At 38.7% G+C, this 20834-nt stretch overlaps 1 protein-coding gene across 1 annotated transcript in view; it reads right to left on the minus strand.

Moving 5' to 3' along the window:
- The window catches only part of CATSPERE (catsper channel auxiliary subunit epsilon), a 152645-nt gene extending 132214 nt beyond the window's left edge, over positions 1-20431 (minus strand). Inside the window, exons 1-2 of the mRNA XM_069545510.1 lie at positions 20288-20431; positions 10877-10925 (exon numbers count right to left, since the gene is read on the minus strand). Of these exons, the coding sequence (XP_069401611.1) occupies positions 10877-10925; positions 20288-20352 (114 nt within the window). The 5' untranslated portion in view covers positions 20353-20431. The remainder of the gene's footprint in view (positions 1-10876; positions 10926-20287) is intronic.
- Positions 20432-20834: the final 403 nt, after the last annotated feature.

A 20834-nucleotide genomic window follows, 5' to 3' on the forward strand; every position in this document is an offset into this window, starting at 1 on the left:
AAAGTTCACAGATAAGGTGTTATGACCATAAAACAACTCAAGAAATATTGCTCTTATGAGCCCTTCCTGAGGAAACCACCAGAAAAAGAGATTCAGATCCCCAAAATGACTGCAGAGACATCGACATAAGGACTGGTGTTAGGTATTAAATAGGAATTATTCTGCAGAAATATGTCTACATGGTGGCTATTAAAAAAGGAATATAGCAGTTAATGACAATACTCTGACAATGTATCAGCATATGAGTGGTAGTTGAATTATCGTTAGCCTAGGTAATAGTGGTCCAATACGTTCAATTCTCTCCATACATTTCCCCTCAAAATACGCAGGTCAAAACAGAAATTTTTTTAAAAAGAGAAAAAATACACAGATCAAAAAATAAAACCAAGAAAAATTCTATATTACAGTATAACTAGAAGACAAAGTACAATACATACTTCAAGAAACCTCTAGGTAAAAAAATAAACAAAAACTTTTAGCAGAGCTCTCATTCAAGTCCCTGTCATAATCCTTTGTATACAGTAAAAGAGCTTCTGAAAAACTGCAGAAAAGAGGAACAAAAGGACTTCCCTGGCGGCTCAGAGGTTAAAGTGTCTGCCTGGAATGCAGGAGACCAGGGTTCGATCCCTGGGTCGGGAAGATCCCCGGGAGAAGGAAATGGCAACCCACTCTAGTACTCTTGCCTGGAGAATCCCATGGAGGGAGGAGCCTGGTAGGCTACAGTCCATGGGGTCGCAAAGAGTCAGACATGGCTGAGCGACTTCACTTTCAAAGAAAGTACACTGTAAAAAAAAAAAAAGAAAGAAAGAAAGAAAGAAAAGAAAAACACTGCAAAAAGACTCCTGGAAGATCAGAGTACTGAAGATCAGAGTACTGATTATGAGGAAAAGAATTAAAAGTGTGTGAGAGTTGAGGCAGGAGCCTCAGAAAGGCATCACTTTTGGAGAGAAGATAAAGGAGAGACACTCTGTAGAAAGTGAGTGGTGAAGGGAAAGAGAAGCAAGAAAGAGAAATGTAGGATATTAAAAGCTAAAACAAACAAACAAACCTCAAAGTAAACACAGCACCCTCAATAAGAGACATCAATTAAAGAAACTGCACTTTGCTACAATGAGCTAAGAAAGCAAACCAATTAGAAGTCTCTTAAAACCAACCAAGCTGCTAACCTGTCCATGTAATTCATAGATATAAGCTGTCTATATGAGGACAGAAAATGAAAATAAGAACATTTCGGTTAATAAAACTGCCTTAAGAAAACACACACACACAAAGCAGAAGAAAACTGCAAACTAACATTCTGAACTAAATATTCTCAAACAAGTATTTAATGGTGAGAATGAAAAATTATGAATTATAAATTCACAAACTAGGGACAGAATGAACCACAAACAGAAATGAGTTGACTGAACTAGGAAATGAAATAGATAACTATAAAGGAAATGAGGACTAAGTTAAAATAACGGGAGATTATGTTTGAACAAAAATTGAATAAAAGGCATTGAAGGAAGACAGAAAAGCAACCAGAGAATATAAATGAAAGAAGTAAAGAACCAGAGAGAAAACGATTGACATGGAAATTGATATGGAAGGCAAACAAAAAAATAAAAAATCCAACACTTGTATAATTGGAATCTGTGAAGTTGAAAAGCAAAACAACAGGAAAAGAATAGTTATATTTGGTTTATCTTTTTATTATTGAATTATAATAGTTCTTCATATATTCAAATATTCTTGGTACAGGTCCCTTATCAGATATTTAACTTGCAAAAATTTTCTCCTGTCTTCACTTTCTTCGTGGTGTCTTTAGTAGCACTACAGGTTTTAATTTTGATGACGTCCAATTTAAGTTTTTCCTTTTGTTCCTTGTGCTTTTGGTGTCATATCTAAACTATTATCTAATCCAAGATCATGAGGATTTCTCCATATGATTTTTTCAATGATTTTTATAGTTTTAACTCTTATAATAAGGTCTTATCTCCACTTTAAGTGGAGTCTGAGGTAGGAGGCCATCTTCATTCTTTTCACGTAGATATCTCACTGTCCCAGAACTATTTGTTGAAAATAAATGGAATTTGCCATTATTTTTCCATGGAATTTTCTTGAAGTAGTTGTAAAAAATCAATGAGGTTTTAATTTTTGGACTCTTCTATTCCACAAATCTATCCAACACGGTCTCAACTGCAGACGTCTTGTAGTAACCCTTGAAGTCAGGAATTGTGAGTGTTCCAATAAGACTTCTTGTTCTTTTCCAAGATTGTTTTGCCTATTCTGGTTCTCTTGAATTTCCCTGTGATATTTCACATAAAATAACACTCAGCTGGTAGTTTTAATAGTTTTTTAAATGGATTTCTTAGAGCTTTCTATTTAGAAGGTCCTGTCATATACAAATAGAGATCAGTCAGTTCAGTCACTCAGTCGTGACCAACCCTTTGTGACCCCATGGACTGCAGCACTCCATGCTTCCCTATCCGTCACCAACTCCCGGAGCTTGCTCAAACTCATGTTCTTAGAGTCAGTGATGCCTTCCCCTGCCTTCAGTTCTTCCCAGCATCAGGGTCTTTTCCAATAGGTCAGTTCTTTGCATCAGGTAGCCAAAGTATTGGAGTTTCAGCTTCAGCATCAGTCCTTCCAATGAGTATTCAGGACTGACTTCCTTTAGGATGGACTGGTTGCATCTCCTTGCAGTCCAAGAGACTCTCAGGAGTCTTCTCCAACACCATAGCTCAAAAGCATCAATTCTTCAGCCCTCTGCTTTCTTTATAGCAACCTCTCACATTCATACATGACTGCTGGAAAAACCACAGATTTCACTAGACGGATCTTTGTTGGCAAGGTAATGTCTCTGCTTATTAATATACCGTCTATATTGGTCATAGCTTTTCTTTCAAAGGAGCAAGCATCTTTTAATTTCATGGCTGCAGTCACCATCTGCAGTGACTTTGGAGCCCCCCCAAATAAAGTCTCTTACTGTTTCCATTGTTTCGTGATCTGAGCCACAGTCAGCTCCCAGTCTTGTTTTGCTGACTGTATGAGCTTCTCCATCTTTGCTGCAAAGAATATAATCAATCTGATTTCAGTACTGACCATATGGTGATGTCCATGTGTAGAGTCTTGTGCTGTTGGAAGAGAGTGTTTGCTATGACCATTGCGTTCTCTTGGCAAAATTCTGTTAGCCTTTGACCTGCTTCGTTTTGTACTCCAAGGCCAAATTTTCCTGTTACTCCAGGTATCTCTTGATGTCCTACTTTTGCATTCCAGTCCCCTATAATGAAAAGGACATCTTTTGGGGTTTAGTTCTAAAAAGTCTTGTAGGTCTTCATGCAACTGTTCAACTTCAGCTTCTTCAGTGTTACTGGTAGGGGTGTAGACTTGGACTACTGTGATATTGAATGGTTTGCTTTGGAAATGAACAGAGATCATTCTGTCATTTTTGAGATTGCATCCATGAACTGCATTTCAGACTCTTTTGTTGACTATGATGGCTACTCCATTTCTTCTAAGGGATTCTTGCCCACAGTAGTAGATATAATGGTTATCTGAGTTAAATTCACCCATTCCAGCCCATTTTAGTTCACTTATTCCTCAAATGTTGATGTTCAGGCTTGCCATCTCCTGTTTGACCATTTCCAATTTGCCTTGACTCATGGACCTAATCTTCCAGGTTCCTATGCAATACTGCTCTTTACAGCATCAGATTTTACTTAAAATATGCAATACAGTATCGCTAACTATAATCACTATTCTGTATATTACATTCCCGTGGCCTATCTTATAATTGGAAGTTTGTACCATTTGACCCCTGCTTCACCAATTTCACACTCCTCCAAGCCCCACCCCTGGAAACCATCACTTTGTTCTTTGTGTATATGAGCTGTTTCAAAACTGATTCGACATATAAGTGAAATCATATAGTACTTGTCTTTGATTTATTTCACTTATCATAATTCCCTCAAGGTCATAAATGTCAACATTTCATTATATTATGACTTAATAGTATTTCACTGTGTATATACACATTTTCTTTATCAGTTCATCCAGTGATGAGGGACTTAGGTTGTTTCCATATCTTGGTTATTGTAAATAATACTACAATGGACATGGGGATATATCTCTTCCAAGTTAGTGTTTTCATTTATTTGGATAAATATCTAGGAATAAAATCACTGGATCATACAGTAGTTCAATTTTAATTTTTTGAGAGACCTCTGTAATGTTTTTTCATAGTAGCTATACTAATTTGCATTCTCAGTAACAGTGAACACAATTTTCCTTTTCTCCACATCCTTGCAACACTTGTTATTTCTTGGCTTTCTGATAAAAGCCATTCTAACAAGTGCAACATGATATCTCATTATGGTTTTGACTTGCATTTCCCTGAGTATTAGAGATGTTGAGCACCTTTTCATGTACCTATTGGTCATCTGTATGTCTTTGGAAAACTGTAAATTCAGATACTCTGCCCATTTTTAAATGAAATTGTTTATTTTTTGGTATTGAGTTGTATGAGCTTATTTTCTATATTAGCCCCTTATTATATATATGATTTGCCATTCAGTAGGCTGCCTTCTCGTTTTGTTGATGGTTTCCTTTTTGTGCAGAAGCTTTTTGGTTTGATATTGTCTCATTTGTTTATTTTTGTTGCTTTTACTTTTGGTGTCAAATCAAAAAAAAAATCATCACCAAGGCATACATCAAGGAGTTTACTTGCCTATTTTTTTAATTATTTCAGGTCTTGCCTTCAAGTCTTTAATCCATTTTAAGCTAACTTTTGTGTATGGTATAACATAATAGTCTAGTTTCATTCTTTGCATGTGGCTGTCCAGTTTTCCCAGCACCATTTTTAAAAGAGACTGTTCTTTCCCTTTTTTATACTCTTGGATATTTTATTGTAAATTATTTGGCTATATATTCATGGGTTTATTTCTGGAGTCTGTTCTGTTCAATTGATCTATATCTGTTTTTATGCCAGTACCACACAATTTTTATTACTATGGCTTTGTAATATTAATCAGGAAATGTGATCCCCTCTAGCTTTATTCTTTCTTAAGGTTTTTTTGGCTGTTTGGAATCTTTTTTGGTTTCATACAAATTTTACAATTGTTTATTTATGTGAAAAATACCAGTGGAATTTTGATAGTAATATCATTTAAATGTAGATTGCTTTGGGCAGTTTGGACATTTGAATAACATTAATTCTTCCAGGAATTAATTATATTCCAGGAATTAATATATTCCAGAAATTAATAATATATATTCTGCTGCTGCTGCTAAGTCACATCAGTCATGTCCAACTCTGTGAGACCCCATAGATGGCTGCCCACCAGGCTCCCCCACCCCTGGGATTCTCCAGGCAAGAACACTGGAGTGGGTTGCCATTTCTTTCTCCAATGCATGAAAGTGAAAAGTGAAAGTGAAGTTGCTCAGTCGTGTCCGACCCTCAGCGACCCCATGGACTGCAGCCTACCAGGCTCCTCCATCCATGGGATTTTCCAGGCAAGAGTACTGGAGTGAGGTGCCATTGCCTTCTCCAAATATATATTCTAGGAATTAATAATATTAATTCCAGGAATTAGGAGAGTGAAAAAGTTAAAACTCAACATTCAGAAAACTAAGATCATGGCATCTGGTCCCATTACTTCATGGCAAATAGATGGGTGGCTGGCGCTTGCAAGCCCACCCTGGCAGTGGCCAGGGAGCGGGATTCTGCCAGGCAGGAGCTTTTAGGGTGGTGGATGGAGCATGCACTCCACTCCGGGAACCCAGGGAGGTGGAGGGAGGGGTGAGGAGGGGCTGTTGCATGGAGGTGAAGGCTGGATGCTCAGAGAAAAAAACTGCTATGGAGATCTGCTCCTCCCTTCCTGCACAATCTAACAATGGAGTTTTGCTTCTGTGGTGGCCCTGGATTCTTCTGTAAACAGCCCAGCTGCAGCTACACCACACTCCAGCCCCTCAGGCTGTCTCCAGGAAGCCAACACCAGTACCTCTCCCTGGGTCTGTCCTCTAAACCCTTCGTTTTCTCTCTTTGTGAATGTCGAAGCAACCTATTGTACTTTAACAGTTCCTACTAGTTAAGGATGTGCCAAGATTTATCAGTGACCCCAAGGGGGAGAATCTATCAGCTCTTAGATTCATGTTGATTAGCATCCAGATCCTCAGGCAGTAGATTTTAAAATGTGCAAATATATATTGTCTTGAGGGACTTCTGCAAGTTGAACCTCTAGGAAGAGCAGATGGAAATGGACTTTTCAAAATGTTTTCCATCAAGAAGACTCATGGAATATTTAATCCCCAAAGTATCTTATATACGCTTTATTTTCTTTCTTTCTGTAAATATGGATTTTAAGCAAGCATAATACCACTGGTTTTATCATTTACTCTCTTGACTTTTATCAGCCTTCTTCTCTGATAATCGAACTCTGGCTCCTAATCTGCATTTCTGAAATGACATAACTGCATTGTTTTGGTGACCAGCCATCAGTTAAAAATAAAACATTTCTGTCACCTACATAAAAGTGATAAAGGAACAGTAGAGAGAAAAAGGGATAATTTTGTTTAAAAGACTAATAAAATGGTCAGTCATATAACAAAGCTGTTCAAGAAAAAAAGATGAAGTACATAAACAAATAACATTAGAGAAATAAAATAATTACAAATAAAAATTCAAATAGCATGTAAAGATTATAAAGAAATAGATAAATTTGAGGATAACTGCATGTTTTATAAGGAAATAAAGTTTTAATAATTTAATTGGGAAAAGAATTTGAAAAAGGATAGATACATGTATATGTGTAACTGAATCACTTTGCTGTACACCTGAAATTAATGCAATAGTGTTAATCAATTCTACTTTAATATAAAATGAGTATTTTTAGAAAAGAAGATACAGTTTTCATAGATTCCTTTTGCCTGATTTTGAATAATATAAATACAACAATATATGTAAATAGAATATAAATGTTAACTGAGAAATTACTTTGTAAAATCTCTTGGCACCATCTACCAAAGCTGAACATACGCACTTGCCCTATGACTTATTCCACTCTTAGGTATATACCCAGCAGAAATACATGCATATGTTAACCAGAAGATTGGTAAAAGAATGTTCAGAGCAGCCCTAATCACAGCAGACCAAAGATGGACCCTACTGAATTGTTTATCTAGAGTAGAATGATACACATACTGTCTTGTGTTAATTCAAGGGAAGACTATAGAGAATTGAAACTCCAACTACACGAAATATGTGGCAGATAGGATACATCAAATATATCAATAGGAAATAATTAAGTTCAGAAATTAACATATCCATATATAGAACAAATAGCTGAGAAAAGAAGAGAAACAAAAGGCAAAGGAGGAAAGGAAAGACATAACCATCTGAATGCAGTGTTCCAAAGAACAGCAAGGAGAGATAAGAAAGCCTTAAGTGAACAATGCAAAGAAATTGAGGAAAACAACAGAATGGCAAAGACTAGAGATTGCTTCAAGAAAATGACAGATACCAAGGAACATTTCATGCAAAGATGGGCACAATAAAGGACAGAAACAGTATGGACCTAACAGAAGCATAAGGGATTAAGAAGAGGTGGCAAGAAAACACAGAAGAACTGTACCAAAAAGGTCTTAATGACCCGGATAACCATGATGGTATGATCACTCACCTAGAGCCAGAGATCCTGAAGTGTGAAGTCAAATGGGCCTTAGGAAGTACTACTAGGAACAAAGCTAATGGAGGTGATGGAATTCAAGGTGAGCTAGTTCAAATCTTAAAAAATGATGCTGTGAAAGTGTTGCACTCAATATGCCAGCAAATTGGGAAAACTCAGCAGTGGCCACAGGACTACTTTGAAAAGGTCAGTTTTCATTCCAATCCCAAAGAAAGGCAATGCCAAAGAATGTTCAAACCATGATACAATTTCACATGCTAGCAAAGTAATGCTCAAAATCCTTCAAGCTAGGCTTCAACTGTACGTGAACAGAGAACTTCCAGATGTAGAAGTTGGATTTAGAAAAGGGAGAAGAACCAGAGATCAAATTGCCAGTATCTGCTGGATCATAGAAAAAGCAAAGGAATTAAAAAAAAAAAATCTATTTCTGCTTCACTGACTACGCTAAAGCTTTTGTGTGGATCACAATAAACTGTGGAATATTCTTACAGAGAGATAGGAATACCAGACCACCTTATCTACCTCCTGAGAAATCTGTATGCAGGTCAAGAAGCAACAGTTAGAACCAGACATGGGACAACAGACTGGTTCAAAATTGGGAATGGAGTACATCAAGGCTGTATATTGTCACCCTGCTTATTTAACTTATATGCAGAGTACATCATGAGAAACCCTGGGCTGGATGAAGCACAAGCTGGAAACAAAATTGCAGGGAGAAATATCAATAACCTCAGATATGCAGATGACGCCACCCCTATGGCAGAAAGTGAAGAGGAACTAAAGAGCCTCTTGATGAAAGTGAAAGGAGAGAGTGAAAAGCTGGCTTAAAACTCAACATTCAAAAAAACGAAGATCATGGTCCCATCACTTCACGCTAAATAGGTGGGGGAAAATTGGAAACAGTGACAGACTTTATTTTCTTGGGTGCCAAAATCACTGTGGACAGTGACTACAGCCATGAAATTAAAAGATGCCTGCTCCTTGGAAGAAAAGCTGTGACAAAACTAGACAGTGTATTAAAAAGTGGAGATATCACTTTGCCAGTAAAAGTCCATATAGTCCAAGCTAGGTCCATATAGTCCAAGCTATGGTTTTTCCAGTAGTCATGTAGGAACATGAGAGTTGGACCCTAAAGAAGGCTGAGTGCGGAAAAATTCTTTCCAACTATGGTGCTAGAGAAGATTCTTGAGAGTCCATTGGACTGCAAGGAGATCAAATCAGTCAATCCTTAAGGAAATCAACCCTGAGTATTCATTGGAAAGACTGATGCTGAAGCTGAAGCTCCAATATTTTGGCCACCTGATGCAAAGAACTAACTCATTAGAAGAGACCCTGATTCAGGGAAGATTGAGAGCAAGAGGGAAAGGGGAAGACAGAGGACAAGATGGTTGGATGGCATCACTGACTTGATGGACATGAGTTTGAGCAAGCTCCGGGAGAGATAGCAAAGCTCAGGGAAGCCTGGTATGCTGCAGTCCATGGGGTTGCAAAGAACTGGACATGACATGCATTGGAGAAGGAAATGGCAACCCACTCCAGTGTTCTTGCCTGAAGAATTCCAGGGATGGCTGAACCTGGTGGGCTGCCGTCTATGGGGTCGCACAGAGTCGGACACGACTGAAGCGCCTTAGCAGCAGCAGCAGCAGAGCAACTTAACAACAACAAAATATATAGAGCAAAGATGATACCAAAAAATAATACAGAAACAATAAATTGTGTTAATACCTGCTGGTTCATTCTATGGAGAAAGTAATGTAAAGACCTATCTTATATTATATACAAGTTGGACTCCAGATATTATTTATGATCTTTATCTGAAAGGTAATAATATAAAGCATATAATAGAAAATGTAGGATAAAAATCTTTGCAACTCTAGGTAGACAAAATTTTTTCTTAAAATTCTAAAAAAGTATAAACTTTTTTTCTTTTAAGATTTTTTCTTTGATGTGGATCATCTTTAAAGTCTTCATTGAACTTGTTACAGTACTGTTTCTGTTCTGGTGTTTTGATCACAAGGCATGTGGGATCACAGCTCCCCAACCAGGGAATGTGCTGCCCCCGTACTGCCCCCACACCCCCTCTGCATTAGAAGGCAAAGTCCCAATCACTGGACTGAAAGGGAAGTCCCCAAAAAAGTATAAATTTTAAGGTTAAACAAAGGAGCAGATGACTTGACAAAAGTCATCCTTTTTAAACAAAATTATATATCCGTGGACAAAGTCAATTGTTAGATGAGTAGATAAGAGGTTATGAAATGATAACCAAAATATTTAAAATCAACATTTGACTAATATATAGAGTACAATGTAGATAACACTCTGTATGCTAAAAAAGGAGCAGAAAATTAAATGGAAAATGAGCAAAGTGAGCACACTGTTCAGAGAAGGAGAGCCCTGCATAAATATGGAAAAAAAGGTTCAAAAATCACTACTCATCAGAGAATTGAAAATAATAACAGCATAAACTACTTGTATGTGGTAATGAGATTGGTGAAAAACGGGAAAATCTATAGTACCAAACATTGGTGGAGATGCTCACTGAGTAAGAATATAAATTGTGATTGCCAGTTTGGAAAAAATCTTACAGAATTTAGTTAAATTAGGTGTCTGTTTCCCTATGTCCTAGCAATCACAGCTAAAAAATTATTGCACAGATTCATAAAATGACATGTAGAAGGCCATTCATCACAATGCTGTTTGTGGTGGTAAGAAGCCATTCATCCATCATTGGTTGAGGGGATAGGTAGATAAAATACACACACTAGTGATCGGGCAGCCTTAAGAAATGAACTAGACATAGTATTGAGTTTAAAAAGTAATGTAGAGAATGAAATATATAGCTGGATGATCATGCGTCCTGGTTTGTCTAGACACTCCCAATTTATACCTGTTGTCCCAGCATAACTATTAATAGCACTATCTTTCATTCTCAGTAGTTGAGACAATACATTATATGGTCATCCTATCTGTATCATAACACCATTTTGTGAATGTTGACTTACAAAAACACTTGAAACAACACTATCTATTTTTTGCTATATACATATTTCAAGATATTTATTGGAGGAGGGAAATGTATTAGGAAGATAAACAGGATGAGGAAATAAAAGAATGACACTGCACCATGCACCTGAGTACGATGAACTTTGCTCTCTGCTGTGAAGTAAAAAATATTAATACTTAACTATAGTTTAAAAAAATTAAACACTTACAGTACTTCTGGTACTAAAAACGTTGTAGTTTGGGCTGTTACTGTAATACCTGCAGAGGAAAATGTCAAACGTGAATATTAAAACTACGTCTCCTCCAAATAAAAGGGATTTTAATACATGGTCAAGAGTGCCCCTGGTGGCTCATCAGTAAAGAATTTGTCTGCCAGTGGAGGAGACAAGCATTTGATCCCTGGACTGGGAAGATTCCCTGGAGAAGGAAATGGCAACTCACTCCAGTATTCTTGCCTAGGAAATCCCATGAACAGGGCAGACTGGTGGGCTACAATCCATGGGGTTGTAAAGAGTCAGACACAATCGAATGACTAAACAACAATATATGGTTAGAGCAAGCCTAACCCTTGTGGGCTGCCATGAGCTTTACATTTCTGCTCATGTTCCTTCTTAGAAAGTGTAGTCAGAGCTAAAACTGGGGACATCAGTGACATCAACCCTCAACTCAAGGTGTGTTCAAGGTTACTTAATATCTGAAGACACAATAGTGAGGAGTAAATACTTTTGCATCTTGTCTTTGTTTTAGAATAAAAACTGTTGAAGAATATTGGCTCTAGCTCCTTCACCTATAAACTGAGTTCAAATAAAATGAATACAGATTGAAAAAAAAAAAAACCAAAACCAGTATTTCTTATTTGAAACACTGAAGTAAAGAGCAAATTTTTTTGAGTTCTAGTGATTATCATTTCTATTACTCAGGGTACTTTCATTTCTGTCTATATGAAATATAGACAATAAAAATACAATGTGAGTCACCTATATAATTGAAATTTTCCTGGTGGCCACACTAAAAAATAAAAAAACAAGTAAAATTGCTTCTAATAATATATTTTATTCAAAAGCAACCTCATTTGTACAGAGCCAACTCACTGGAAAAGACCCTGAGGCTGGAAAAGATTGAAGGCAAGAGGAGAAGGGGATGACAGAGGATGGACTGTTGGATGGCATCACTAGGTACTGAATGAGTTTGAGGAAGCTCTGGGAGACTATGAATGACAGGGAAGCCTGGCATGCTGCAGTTCCTGGGGTCACAAAGAGTTGGACATGACTGAGCAACTGAACAACAACCAAGCAGGACCCTCCTGGAACAGATCTCTGTCCCCTATGCCCTCTGCTTTGCCTCACTTATTGTAACGGTTTAGTCTCCCATGTCTCCCCTCTGTCTCAAAAGGCTAGCTTAAGAATTAATGAAAGAGAACTTCCAGTTCAAGACGGTGGAGTAGAAGGACATGCGCTCATCTCCTTCTGCGAGAGCACCAAAATCACAACTAGTTGTTGAACAACCATCAACAGGAGGATGCTGGAACCTACCAAAAAAAGATATCCCACGTCCAAAGACAAAGAAGCCACAGCAAGATGGTAGGAGGGCCACAGTCACAATAAAATAAAATCTCATACCCACTGGGAACCCACAAACTGGAGAACAGTAATACCAAAGAAGTTCTCCCATTGCTATGAAGGTTTGGAACCCCGCGTTAGGCTTCCCAGCCTGGGAACCTGACAAAGGGACTGGGAATCCGCAGGGAATCTGACCTTGAAGGCCCCAGGATTTGATTATAAGACTTCCACAGGACTGGAGGATACAAGAGTCTCCAGGCTTGGAGGGCATAAAAAAAAACCTTGTGTGCACCAAGATTCAAAGGAAAAGAGCAGTTGACTCCACAGGAAACTAAACCAAAACTACCTGCTACTGTTGAAGGGTCTCCTGCAGAGTCATGGGTCAGCAAGGACTCACCACAGGGATGGGACTGGCAGCAGTTGTCTGGGAAGGTCCCCTTTGATGTAAATTCTCTTGGAGGTTGCCATTAACCCAACCATAGAGCCCCAAGACCCCAGAGCTGGGTCATCTCAGGCCAAAAAACTACCAGGGAGGGAGTATAACCTCACCCATCAGCAGATAACTGTACTAAAGCTTTACTGAGCAAGGCCCTGTCCAACAGAGCAAGACCCAGTTGTTCCCACCATCAATCCCTCCCATCAGGAAGTTTATATAAGCCTCTTAGCCTCATCCATCAGAGGGCAGACAGAACAGGCAAGAAGAACCACAATCCCACAGGAGCTAAAACCACATTACAGAGAGTTAGTCAGCATGAAACAGCAGAAAGCTACATCCCAGATGAAGGGACAAGATAAAACCTCAGCAAAAAGACACAGATGTGTATAGCGGACTTTTGGACTCAGAGGGAGAGGGAGAGGGTGGGATAATTTGGGAGAATGGCACTGAAACATGTATACTATCATGTAAGAATCGAATCGCCAGTCTATGTCCGATGCAGGACACAGCATGCTTGGGGCTGGTGCACGGGGATGACCCAGAGGGATGTTGTGGGGAGGGAAGTGAGAGGGGGGTTCATGTTTGGGAACGCATGTACACCCATGGTGGATTCATGTCAATGTATGGCAAAACCAATACAGTATTATAAAGTAAAATAAAGTAAAAATAAAAATTAAAAATTAAAACAAAAATAAAAAAAAGATAAAACCTCAGGAAAAAGAACTAGGATGGAGATAGGTAACTGTCCAGAAAAAGAGTTCAGAATAATGATAGTGAATATGATTCAGGATCTCGGAAAAAGAACGGCAGCAAAGATTGAGAAGATCTAAGAAGTGTTACCAAAGACCTACAAGAACTAAAGAACAAACAAAGAGAGATGAATAATACTCTAGAAGGAATCCATAGCAGAATAACTGAGACAGAAGCACAGATAAATGACCTGGAGGACAGAATGGTGGAAATCACTGCCACAGAACAGAATACAGAAAAAAAGAATGAAAAGAAATGAAGACAGCCTGAGAGACCTCTGAAACAACATTAAATGCAGGAGCATTCACATTATAGGGGTCCCAGAAGGAGAAAAGAGAGAAAGGACCTGAGAAAATATTTGAAGAGGTTATAGCTAAAAACTTCCCTAACACGGGAAAGGAAATAATCAACCAAATCCAGGAAGCACAGAGAGTAACACTGTAATCAAACTGACAAAGATTAAAGACAGAGATAAAATATTAAAAGCAACAAGGAAAAAATAACAAATAACATACAAGGGAACTCCCATCAGACTATCAAGCTGATTTCTCAACAGAAACTACAAGCCAGAAGGGAATAGCATGATATATTTGAAGTGATGAAAAGTAAGAAACTACAAACAAGAATACTCTACCCAGCAAGACTATCCAGATTTGATGGAGAACTCAAAAGTTTTCCAGACAAACAAAAGATAAAAGAATTCAGCACCACCAAACCAGCTTTACAACAAATGCTAAAGGAACTTCTCTAGACAGGAAACACAACAGAAGAAAAAGACTTACAGAAAATAAAACCCAAAACAATAAAGAAAACAGTAACAGGATCACACATATCGATAATTACCTTAAATGTAAGTGGATTAAATGCACCAACCAAAAAGACATAGTCCACTGGGCAGGTGAAAACATGTGCCTGTATGCACTTCCACTTACCACATCATTCTGCTTGACGCTCCCCCCCCCGAATTGTGTGTAATTATTTCATATTGTTAGGTTAATCATGTTCCCATTATGGCTTACAATTGTAATTATCTTTTATTTTTTGTCAGGCTATTGATTGTGAAAACTGATAAACATATTTTACTATTGTGATTATGTAACTATTACTCACTTAATAACACTGTACCATGCTTGGTCAACAGAAAAGTTATAGAATTCTATATCACCAAAGCTATCATTTGATAGAAAAACCTGTAATCACTTTTTTAAAGTCCATAAGCATATCAGAATTATCTTGGAATTTTTGAAAACTATAAATGCCCAGGTATTGCTTTTTTTTGTTTTTTTGGCCAGTGCTCCAGATATGTTTCTAACGAGCAGCCATGTTTAAAAACAACAGGACTATATGAAGATCTTTTATCTAGTTTGTTTCACTTTTATTATTCATATTCAGTGTTCCCATTTCATTTAGCTTATGTGTTCCAATTTCACCATCTATTCTTTTTTTAATGGATGTTCTTTCTCAAGCCTTTATCAAGTGCAGTATAAAAGCTTTTGTATACATATATATAAATAATATAACATTGTAGAAAACCCATGAATTTTTGCCTAACAAAAAAATTTTTGACATATTGATTCCACTTGTTTAACTTAGTATGAACAGAATGCTAGATTTCTAATTTAAAAAAACAGATATGCAACAAAGGTTTACTGTATAGCACAGGGAACTATAATCAACATCTTGTAATAACCTATAATGGAAAATAATTTCAAAACTAACATATGTGCATATGTATAACTGAATCATAAACACATGTAAAAGAATTGTAGTGTGTGGAATTTAGTAATGTTTATCTTTTTGCCAGTTTTTCTAAATGTCCTATGGACATCTAATAACAACATATGAGATACAAAATTTTAAATATATTTGTGTATGATATAATTAATATAAATGTAAACCTATTATATTTCAGTTATTAATGCCATCATTTAAGATGCTCCTATTATTTTTCAGCACTTGATAAAATATTCTCAGAGAAATGTTAATATGTCTTACTATGATTATATATTTTTTCTTTTCCCTTATATTTCTTCTGGTTTTTGCTTTATGTATCTTTATTTCTTTGTTAAGGTGTCTAATGGTTTATGATATCTATCTTCTTTGTGAATAGTACCTTTTATCATTAAAAATATTCATCTTTGTTTCATTTAAAATAAATAAATTTTAAAAAATAAAAAGAATGAAAGAATGTGAACATGTACTAACAAAAAACAGCAGCTGGGCCCTGAGAGCAAGTAACAATTTAAATAACAGATCAGCCACATAGCAGTCACAGAATCTTCAGTTCCTCCCTGAAAACCATAGATAACCGTCTAATGCACATTCCCGAGTTGTTATGCAGATAGTAAAACCCCAACCAGAAGCAGAAGTGAGCTGTATGCTGACCACTGGTTGGAGCCAGAAGGTTGATTATTGAGATTCCCAAAATACCACCCTGTTACTTCACTGTCAACCAATGAGAGAACTATGTCCAAGCTAATCGTATATCCTGAGACCCTTCCCCTCAAACTGTTTTATGAAACTCTTCCCTGAAATCCATCAGGGAGCTCAGGTCTTTTGAGCATTAGCCACCCATACTCCTTGCACTTGGAATAAGCCCTAACTTTCCTTCATAAAAACCCAGCATCAGCAAATCGACTTTACTGAGCAACAGCAAGCAGACCCAAGTTTGGTAACAGCGGTAGAAAGTTTAGATAAATACCTCTTGGACCTAGGGGCAGGAAAAGATTCTTAAATAAAAACATCTACCCTGGATTTCTCAACTTCCCCTTCCAAAAGGCTAACAATAAAATAAAAATCCATTAAGTTCAAGAAAGCTCCTCCTTTAAAAGCACACCTTATTAAGAACTAAAATTCAGGGAGTCTGACCACCACACACACACACAAAAACAACAACCTTTTCTGTCTTCTCTAACCTCTAATTTAAACTGAGCATTTCCTTCAATTATGAATGTACACCAGGAATTGGAAAACTATGTTCTTTGGGCCAAATTTCATTTGTGTTCTGTAAGTCGACTTTTATTTGTACAGAGCCACACTATTTGTTTACCACTGTTGGCTTACTACTGTTTCTTACTGTTGTCCCCTACTATGGCAGAGTAGCTAAAACATATAGCATTGCTTAAAAAGCCTAAAATATTTAATATCTAATTCTTTACACTAAAGCTTGGTGATCGCTGGTATACAACATAGCAAACATTATATACTTCCTTAGCTCACAGGTGAACCTAAATAATATCAACTACCATAATTTATTGATACATGATTTAAAAGTTTGAAATATATCATGGTTTTCATGCCTCACAAAACCATGATAGGTTTTATTATTTCATTTTATAAAGAATATTATAAAGAGTATTGCCAAGAAAATGCACTGGTCATAGCAAACACCCTCTTCCAACAACACAGGAGAAGACTCTATGCATGTACATCACCAGATGGTCAACATCAAAATCAGACTGATTATATTCTTTGCAGCCAAAGATGGAGAAGCTCTATACAGTCAGTAAAAACAAGACCAGGAGCTGACTGTGGCTCAGATCATGAGCTCCTTATTGCCAAATTCAGACTTAAATTGAAGAAACTAGGGAAAACCGCTAGACCATTCAGGTATGACCTCAATCAAATCCCTTATGATTATACAGTGGAAGTGAGAAATAGATTTAAGGGCCTAGATCTGATAGATAGAGTGCCTGATGAACTACGGACTGAGGTTCGTGACATTGTACAGGAGACAGGGATCAAGACCATCCCCATGGAAAAAAAATGCAAAAAAGCAAAATGGCTGTCTGGGGAGGCCTTACAAATAGCTGTGAAAAGAAGAGAAGTGAAAAGCAAAGGAGAAAAGGAAAGATATAAGCATCTGAATGCAGAGTTCCAAAGAATAGCAAGAAGAGATAAGAAAGCCTTCTTCAGCGATCAATGCAAAGAAATAGAGGAAAACAACAGAATGGGAAAGACTAGAGATCTCTTCAAAAAGATTAGAGATACCAAGGGAATATTTCATGCAAAGATGGGCTCGATAAAGGACAGAAATGGTATGGACCTAACAAAAGCAGAAGATATTAAGAAGAGGTGGCAAGAATACACAGAATTGTCCAAAAAAGTCTTCAGGACACAGATAATAATGATGGTGTGATCATTCACCTAGAGCCAGACATCCTGGAATGTGAAGTCAAGTGGGCCTTAGAAAGCATCACTATGAACAAAGCTAGTGGAAGTGATGGAATTCCAGTTGAGCTATTTCAAATCCTGAAAGATGATGCTGTGAAAGTGCTGTACTCAATATGCCAGCAAATTTGGAAAACTCAGCAGTGGCCACAGGACTGGAAAAGGTCAGTTTTCATTCTAATCCCAAAGAAAAGCAATGCCAAAGAATGCTCAAACTACTGCACAATTGCACTCATTTCACATGCTAGTAAAGTAATGCTCAAAATTCTCCAAGCAAGCCTTCAGCAATATGTTAATCGTGAACTTTCAGATGTTCAAGCTGGTTTTAGAAAAGGCAGAGGAACCAGAGATCAAATTGCCAACATCCGCTGGATCATGGAAAAAGCAAGAGAGTTCCAGAAAAACACCTATTTCTGCTTTATTGACTCTACCAAAGCCTTTGATTGTGTGGATCACAATAAACTGTGGAAAATTCTTCAAGAGATAGGAATACCAGACCACCTGACCTGCCTCTTGAGAAACCTGTATGCAGGTCAGGAAGCAACACTTAGAACTGGACATGGAACAACAGACTGGCTCCAAATAGGAAAACGGGTACGTCAAGGCTGTATATTGTCACCCTGCTTATTTAACTTCTATGCAGAATACATCATGAGAAACACTGGGCTGGAAGAAGCACAAGCTGGAATCAAGATTGCCAGGAGAAATATCAATAACCTCAGATATGCAGATGACACCACCCTTATGAAAGAAACTGAAGAGGAACTAAAAAGCCTCTTGATGAAAGTGAAAGAGGAGAGTGAAAAAGTTGGCTTAAGGCTCAACATTCAGAAAACGAAGATCATGGCATCCGGTCCCATCACTTAATGGGAAATAGATGGGGAAACAGTGGAAACAGTGTCAGACTTTATTTTTTGGGCTCCAAAATCACTGCAGATGGTGACTGCAGCCATGAAATTAAAAGACGCTTACTCCTTGGAAAAAAGTTATGACCAACCTAAACAGCATATTGAAAAGCAGAGACATTACTTTGCCAACTAAGGTCCCTCTAGTCTAGGCTATGGTTTTTCCAGTAGTCATGTATGGATGTGAGAGTTGGACTGTGAAGAAAGCTGAGCACCACAGAATTGATGCTTTTGAACTGTGGTGTTGGAGAAGACTCTTGAGAGTCCCTTGGACTGCAAGGAGATCCAACCAGTCCATTCTGAAGATCAACCCTGGGATTTCTTTGGAAAGAATAAGGCTAAAGCTGAAACTCCAGTACTTTGGCCACCTCATGCGAAGAGTTGACTCATTTGAAAAGACCCATTCTGACGCTGGGAGGGATTGGGGGCAGGGGGAGAAGAGGACGACAGAGGATGAGATGGCTGGATGGCATCACTGACTCGATGGACGTGAGTCTGAGTGAACTCCAGGAGCTGGTGATGGACAGGAGGCCTGGCGTGCTGCGATTCATGGGGTCGCAAAGAGCCAGACACCACTGAGTGACTCAACTGAACTGAACTGAACTGAAAGAATATTAATTTTTAAGAGTTCTGTCAGAATGCTATGTTCTAATTTTTTTCTCAGTACTTCAATGACTTTCCAACCACTGCTTTTATTCTGTTTGACTTCTCCATCTGTTCACTGAGATGCCATGGATCCCTTCGCTCTGAAACCTCTATAACAGTTTTATTGTTGGTATCCTAACATTTTAATGTGCACTAAGTCACTTCAGTCATGTCTGACTCTGTGCGACCCTGTGGACTGTAGCCCTTCAGGCTCCTCTGTCCACGGGATTCTCCAGGCAAGAATACTGGAGTGGGTTGCCAGGTCCTCCTCCAGGGATCTTCCCAACCCAGGGATACAATCCGAGTCTTTTACGTCTCCTGTGTTAGCAGGTGGGTCCTTTACTACTATCGCCACCTGGCTTAGAAGGTAATAAACAGAATATTCACAAAATGTGATTTTTCCAGTTAACTATCTGTATTTTAACCTGTGATGAAAATGAAAAATATTTTGATACACCTTCCAATCCAGCAGCCACCTAATGCTGACCAAAAAACTTACATGGAGGATCCCTCAGAACTTTAAAGTTTTCCTTCCTCATTATCAACCCACTTTCTGCGGGTATTACATATTCTTACTTTGTGCACATTTTAAAAGCACCCTCTCACAAATCATTCAACCACAACTACATAAACTATCAACTACCTAGTTACCCTAGTGAAGTGCCCCCACCCTCATTCCCGGTGGAGACTTTTTGGTCCTCTCTGTGCTTCTCTCTGCCAAAGGGGTTCAGAGTGGGACCCGCTATCCAGGAAACCGACACGTGGAAGTAACGCGAAACTACGGCGGGAACTTGGGGAGACAGCTAAACCCTAACTTGTTGTTGTTTGTTGTTTAGTCGCTAAGTCGTGTCCGACTATTTGCGACCCCATGGACTATAACCCATCAGGCTCCTCTGTCCATGGGATTCCCCAGGCAATAAGACTGAAGTGGTTGCCATTAGGTTGCCGTTCCCTTCTCCAATTGCGTGCCCTCATTTCCCGCCCTCATTCACTGAAAACACTGAACGGGCGGCGGGGAGCTGGTGTTGGCGCCAGAACTGGGGAACGAGGCTGCGGTCCACCGGAGTCCCAGGCCACGCGACGCTAAGGCGCAAGGATGTGGCCCCGCCTGCCCAGCCCCAGGGACGCCCCTTCCCGCGACTGCCGTCTCTCTACCTCCACAGGGCCGAGCCGCAACAGCTCAGGCAGGACAACAACAACGCCACTCCCGCGGCGGACATGGTGCCGGCTCGCCACTACCCAACGGCCGTGCAACGGATGCGGGTGGCTGGAGGTGCTCGCGGGCGGGGGCTCTTCGCCAGGCGCTGGCGTGTGCGCATGCGTGCAAGCGCACGCCGAGGCTCCCCAGTTAGCTGCTGGAGGAGAAAATGTAAATCAGATTTTAGGAAAAGCAAAACTGTGTTTTTATGGAATGAAGTAGCATAACCACTTAGGAAAATGTGAATTGATTGGATGAAGGTGAAACTTTTAAGCTAGTGTATCGGTTAGCTCAAATCTTCATTGTGACAGCATATAATCGCTGCGATAGCTATTACGTACCTAGCAGTACCCTCTCTGTTCCAGGAAGCAGGCACTCGATAAGTGATTTTAAAATTGAACAGAAATGAATAGCAACGTGTGCTTATTGAACATCTGCTTTATGCCCAACACTACCTCGTGCACTTGAGTACAAAGAAATAGGGTAGCATTCTGATTTGCAAAG

This window comes from Ovis canadensis, chromosome 12 (genome assembly GCF_042477335.2).
Source record: "Ovis canadensis isolate MfBH-ARS-UI-01 breed Bighorn chromosome 12, ARS-UI_OviCan_v2, whole genome shotgun sequence".
NCBI classification, from domain to species: domain Eukaryota; kingdom Metazoa; phylum Chordata; class Mammalia; order Artiodactyla; family Bovidae; genus Ovis; species Ovis canadensis.